This window comes from Perna viridis, chromosome 3, assembly GCF_037379345.1.
Source record: "Perna viridis isolate PV_CMFRI_1.1 ecotype Kerala chromosome 3, ASM3737934v1, whole genome shotgun sequence".
Taxonomy (NCBI): Eukaryota; Metazoa; Mollusca; class Bivalvia; order Mytilida; family Mytilidae; genus Perna; species Perna viridis.
This window is the reverse complement of record NC_142447.1, coordinates 20,495,630-20,502,570: the sequence shown is the minus strand read 5'-3', so window position 1 is coordinate 20,502,570 and position 6,941 is coordinate 20,495,630. Positions and strand designations below refer to the sequence as shown.

Genomic DNA, 6,941 nt, shown 5'->3' with positions numbered 1-6,941 from the left:
TGTTTTTTTTGGGGGGGTTTATTGAAAATTAATAAGTTTATCGATTAATTTCCAGTATGTTAAAATTTCCATATGTAAATAAAGGGCCTAAAATTTTTTAATATACGTGTTAAGTATATTAAACAGATTGGCGGTGTCTTCACACACGTCAAATGTTAGAGGTTGTGATGTAAGAAAATCGACCAGACAACTTCTAGGATTGCGCAAAAAGTGCATTTGGTAAATGTAAGATCTTACTTTATTCTTAACATAAGCTGGTCAAACATTTACAAAAAATTGAAAAGGTACAACGGCCCATTTAAGTTCGCCACTAATAGTTGGTGCTTTTTACTATGATAGTTGATAGCAAGTGGATTGACAAGTTTGTTATCTTTCGTTAAAACGGTTCGCCACGACTTTCCATCCGGTTGCACTGCGATAACGGAGTTGTTCTTAAACGCCACCACATACAGGCACGAAGAGTTGTCGACACAGATACCATACGGAAATGCCATTGCTTTGTCATCCTTAAGTTCCCATAGCTTTTCACCTTTCTTGCTATAGCAACAAACCGACTTGGAATTGAAACTTGTTCGGTAGATATGATTTTTGTCTGCAGCACAATAGTCATAGGGACTAGTTGACGCGTCTTGGATAACGGTACTAATAGCGTTAGTTGATAGTTCAATGGAAACGACTCCTTTACCATTAACGCAACAAAGCAATTTTCCGCCATTGAAAGTCAGACCGCCACATTTTCCACATTCGTATTTCTTCTTTATTTTCCCTGAATTTATATCGATGAGTTCAACTCCCATGTCAACTGAGACGGCAACAATTTTTTCGCTGACAACCGCGACATCGTTTGGAGGATGTGATGTTGAAATTTTCTTGTCAACAATGGCACCATTCAAAATGACCAAACCGTTTGTTTTACTTACATAAATAACTCTTCCGTTTGATAATAAAGCAAAGATAGTTCGATATCATTGATGCCAGCTGTCGACTGAGGAGCAGTCCACGTAATCTGAGCGTGCTTGTCTTCCTCGAACGACTGATTAAAAGAGGGAGGCTTCTTTTCAGTTTCGATAGTCCCAAATGTGGTGATGATTGTCTTAAAATTTGTAATTTTATCATCAACTTCGAATTTTAGTGTACTTCTCTGTAAACTACCGTCTTGTTGAAGATTTCGTGTTGACGATTCTATCTTTGCTGCGTCTTCGGCTATCTTTCGTATTCCTAAAAAGCTTTGCAAATCAGAAGCATGCTTTTTAATCAGCACAGAATCCTCTGTCATTTCTTCAACACGTCTCAATTCCTTCTCTAATACATCAGTGAGTAATTTTATGCTTTTTCGAATGGATTCCTCGGCTGCATTAAGATTATTAAGACATTCCTCTTCAAGACAAGTTAAGTGATTGTTTATTTCTTGGCGGAACTCCTTAATCTTGGTTTCAAAATGACTTCGCTGGTCGCAGACAACCTTTAAGTTATCTTGGCGATCTTCAATCATGTTTGTAATGATGGATTTTAAATCTGTGAGGTTGTGTTGGGTAGCATTCATCATTTCTGAATCTTTTGATGATTTGATGGTTTGCTGAAGTAAGCTGACATCAGAGCATTCTTTATGTGAATTTAACATGCACGCTAGACAACATGGGCAGTTGTGACTACCACAGAAACTGGTGTAGTCAAAACCATGTTCTTGGCACTTTAAATGTATATTCAAAACCCAATCAGGTATCTTTTTATATTCCTCAATGTCAATAGCCCTGTGGTTGCGCATTGCCTTGGCAATGGCGTGGAAATTGACATGACATTCATTACAAATACCTTCCTCGCATTCGAAGCACCAAAACTCTGCACGCTCAGAAACGTTTCTTGAACGACACAACCCACACTGTACATCATGTATACCAGTGGCCATATTGCCCTGAAATAAATAAATTAAAGCATAAACATGTCATTGTTACCAGATTCTTTAACTAGAACCATTGAGATGGAATTCCATCTATGTGGGTATGCCGTGGCAATTAAGCCATGTATACGGAATGGATTTAGTTGATCTACCCACATCAGAGGCCACTATCATTGAACACAACACACTGTCTTTAGTATCTAGTATCAAAAGCCCAAAAGACATAGAATTTACTAGAGTTTGTCAACAAAAAAAAAGACATTTGATCTAAGGACAAACTTCAAGGTTACAAGCCATTCATGGTACACTACACAGCATCTTTACGAGTTTGTCACTGAAAACAAGAATTTGACCTTGATGTCAAACGTCAAGGTCATATCCCACTATCCATTTTTGCGACGTATTGTCCTTAGGAGATCAACCCACGTGCCAAATATCAAAATACCACATCGAAAGACAAAAAAGTTACAGTCTGGACACTAGTTTGTTACTGAAAACAGGAGTTCGACATTGAGGTCACAGTTCAAGGTCATATGCCAATACCCGTGGGACGCGTAATTTAAAGCAATCTACAATTATACATGTACCTATATGCCAAACATCAAAAGCCTACATCAAAAGACCAAAAGGTACAGCTCGGACACGAATTTGTGACGGACAGAGTGATCACTTTTCGTAGAGTGGCCCTAATTACACATACAATTTACTAGTTGAAGCAAAGTATCTTAGAATGCTGTTACTCTGCTTGAGACGTTTAAATTTCACGCACGCATGTTACCTAAACGCACGCTAATTATAAAAGCTCACCAAACGCGCGATAAATGAACGTTTCTATCGTGCATTTAAACGAACGCTCCTATTGTGCGTTTAAACGCACGATAAACGAACGTCCCAGCGTGCGTTTAAACGCATGATAAACGAACGATAAAACATAATATTAACAAATATTAATGAAGAAAGTAAAAATCAAAAATAGAATAAAAATACAAAAAAAAAAAAATAATAATAATAACAAGGAAATACACGTCCAATAAAGGAAATAATGAGTGTACAAAAATAAACGAACGCTTCTATCGTGCGTCTAAACGAACGCAAAACGATGTGTAAACGAACGATAACCGATACATGAAAGCTAAAATGGGAAACGTGAACGTTTCAAGGAGTGTACATGTATAAATTCCAACGAAATGCAAATTTTACCAGACTCCATCTTCAATTTATTCCAAAAAGGGAAGGCAAGTTTGCACAGTTCTTGAAATTAAGCTTCCGCTATATAGACGATTACATTATATTTCCCTAGATTAGGTCACTGTTTTTATATCATCTACCAAAACGACCTTGCTTTTAAGAAAATTATGGACAAACAGAAGTCTTCCTCTTATCTTTATCTTCATCTTCATCTAGTAATTAACGAAAGAAGAGACTTGTGACCGATTTTCTTGATACGGTTCGACATCCTTAAAAGATACCGTGATTAGAATAAACTGCTAATAAACTAAGGTCGGCATTACAAAAGTTCTACGTCACCATGACCGGATAGACCGCATTTGAGTGTCGTATTCCAATTTGTCGAACGAATCAAATCAATCATAGATATTCTTCCCGTTTTTGTGGCCTCACATTTTTTGGATTATTTTATTCGTCAAAGAGTAGTCAAGGGAACCAAGATTCTAGCGGAAATCAAAAGAATGTAATCCAGGGACACAGACCAGGCACGTAAAACAGACACAAACAACACAAAATAACAAAAAAAAATACAAAGTAACATAAGTAAATGAGCAACTCGGACTCCACTAAAACTAGGAGAATGGATCAGGTGCACCAGTAGGGTAAGCGTCCTCTTCTTTTCTTGAATCAACCGCTGATTTGCTAAAAAATCAAGCCCGGGATAGACGAAACAGGAAAATGAAAACTATGACACGTTGAACAAATTGGTTCTCGTGATGCAGATGAATAAACCATAACGATCAACGAGATTATAAAGACGACCATAAAATCTTTATAATGACGATTAATTCTTGTAAAAAAACCCTGTTCCAGTCTAAGCCTGATTGTAAGAAGTCTAGCGCGGAACAAAAAGTCTTCGTAGTTACGGCAAGCTCTGGCAGAACATGTGAGTTATGATTGAAAACGCTATATACAAGTGCTGAAGGGATGTTGCTACAGATGAAAGGTAATTACATTACGGAATAAAGTCATCGCGTTTGTCGTATAGTTTGGTCAATATTTTTCCTTTACCATCGAAGTGTACAACTTGGGACTTCTCCTCTTAGAAACCCGAATTCAGCAAGAACTAGCAAATTTGGCAGCAACCATTTAATTTTCGGGGGGAAGTGCTATGGATTTTTTTTGGGGAAAAAAGTTTGTTTCTGGAAGATGTGGCAAAAATAATTTGACTAATCACTGGAGAGGAAAAACAAATTTAATTGTTTTAAATTTTAAAAAAAATTAAATCAAGCTGTCCCAAGAATCAAATGGTTGCTGCCTTAAAAAAACATAGACACAAATTCACAAATTATTAGAACAATACAAACAGTAATGCACATTGTAATTTATTATCTAGTTATCTCCACTCGCATAACGTTCAACCGTCTATTTTTAGGACGATCGACCGAGTGTTGACAGCTGTGTGATAGGCCACCATTTAAAAACGTAAACTTCTAATGATATCATATGCAACAAATCAAGCCTATCAATTGAATTGAGTTTATTAGTGATTTTGTTAAAACTTGAGAAATACGACTGTTCCATCGTTCACCGAGATATTACCCCGCTGTTTCCCATAAAAAAAAATTATAACAGAAGCGTACAAAACCTGTGCATTTATGTTGGACAGGTAAAGAAATGCATTTACAAGCACAATGATCTGTGCGTTTATGTTGGACAGGTAAAGAAATGCATTTACAAGCACAATGATACTTACAATTAAAACTTTTCTTCTAATATACGGCGAAAAATCTTGAGATATTTTTCGATGGTCCTCGAAGGCTTTAATAATCTCTTCGGAAATGGTGAACTCTTCTTTCAGAAGATATAATATGATAATCAAACGTACTAGTTTCGAGGCGCGCTTTTACAAATTTGATCATTTAGTTAATGATTTTAAATTAAAAAATTAAAAATAATAGTTGCTAAAAGCTTTGCAACATCAGTGCTATATTGTCATTTCATCTTTTGACATTTGCAAATATCAAATACATGTTTGCTGACAGTATATAGTATGAAAGCTAAAAAAGTCACTTTCAAACATATACTGAAATTGACAACATCAGACTTTTCAGTCAGACAAATTGTTGATTGGGTACAAAATTTAAAGTACATAAGAAGGTAGTAGATACAACTTCAGCTATGTTAATTGTTAGTTACAAAATGTAGTTACGGAATTATAATTTAAAAGTCTATTTAATTTTCAGATGATAGATGTGCAATCAAGTCTTTCTGGAGTGCAAACTGAATGAAGATGTTTTAGAGAAACGTAGGACCTAACTTTGATACGACACAAAATGTGCAGAAACTTAGCATCTAAACTTTACCCAGAACTACGAGAAGCAGCTAAATATGTTATTGACTTATGTTCGGTTATTAAACAAGACGATAATATATCACTATGTGATCGATGTGGGACAAATATCGTGGGGCACATCTTAGTCTCATGTAGTACATTGAAAGACGAACTTGATGATCTTTGGAAAGACATTATTAACATTAATCCAATTCAGTTTAGCGTATACCTAGACAGTCTAGCACCTATTAACTTTACTGTTACTATCTTATCCTGCAATACTGATTTCGAACTAGAAAGTGATGAATTTGACTTTTTCAGTAAAATTTGCGTATAATATACCTTCAGAATGTACAAAACTTTCCATGAAGGACATTGTTGACCACCTGCTGTGTAACTTTCAGCGATTCACTTCCCTTAATTTTTTCTAATAATAAGTACATTATTATGTAATTCATATAATAATTATTGCTTTTCTCTTTCATTATTCATGTGAAAATCTCTGCATAAGAGGAAATAAAGTATATGTAAATATATTCAAACAGGACGACATTGATACGACACAAAATGAATAGAAACTTGACATGAGTGTGTTTCCAACAAACAAGACAACTTTGATATCATTTAGCAGCTTGGCAAGATAAGTTCAAGACCTATATAAATGCCTGTATTAAGGAGGTAGACTTACGGTAAGGGACATAACTCATGAAGTCAGTGATATGTTTGTATCATATTCAATTTCACCAAAGCCTATCAAGCTTTTATTTTACGCAGAATGAAATCAGTCTAAGTTACCTTGATGCTTACATGACATTGATGTAAAATGCTGAATACAAACGTTCCAATGATTTCTAAGGGTTTTACCTTGATTTTGCCATTTGTTATGCGGACTTTCGTTTTTTGATGTGCAATCCTCATTTGGTCTCTCTACAAAGACGATGATTGTGATCTAACGTCAATGAACTAAATTCCTTAACACGACAAGAATTTATACAAACAACGCTACATAGCTGGATCTTCTGGAAACCCTCAATTCAAGATCAGCAGAAAATATAAAACCTATGATTTTTCAACCCTTTATACTTCAATTCCCCCATACTCAGTTAAAATTATACGCAGTATTTGACAGAGATTCCTCATAATTTATGAAAAGCGATTCCCAATACTCTTCCCAATATATCGAAGAAGATGTTATCAAAAGGCTGGCACTTTTGATAGACAATGTACTTGTCCAGTGTGGTTGACCTACTCCTAGGCTTGGACTAAATTATACGACAAACGCGATGACTTTTCATTCTGTATTGTCAATTTCCTTTCCTCTGTGGCAACATCCGTTCAGCACCTGCGTATGGAGTACTCATACGTAGGTGTTTCTATAAAAGCATAGAGTTGCTCACTTACTTTTGTTTCTTTGTACGTATTATTTTAATTATTTTATGTTCTTTGTTGTGTGTGCCTGTTTTCCATGTCGGGTCTATGTCCCTAGATTACATTTTTTTCTGAAATTCTAGGGAGAATTTTCTCTACATTAACATTTTGATT

At 35.5% G+C, this 6,941-nt stretch overlaps 1 protein-coding gene across 1 annotated transcript; it reads right to left on the bottom strand.

Moving 5' to 3' along the window:
* Positions 1-780: 780 nt before the first annotated feature.
* LOC148621384 (uncharacterized) lies at positions 781-4,948 on the bottom strand. The gene is made up of 2 exons (XM_088575671.1): positions 4,821-4,948; positions 781-1,912 (listed from the first exon to the last, which is right to left on the bottom strand). The coding sequence occupies exon 2, from the start codon at positions 1,904-1,906 to the stop codon at positions 917-919; it is 990 nt and encodes a 329-aa protein (XP_088431797.1). The 5' UTR covers positions 1,907-1,912; positions 4,821-4,948; the 3' UTR covers positions 781-916.
* Positions 4,949-6,941: the final 1,993 nt, after the last annotated feature.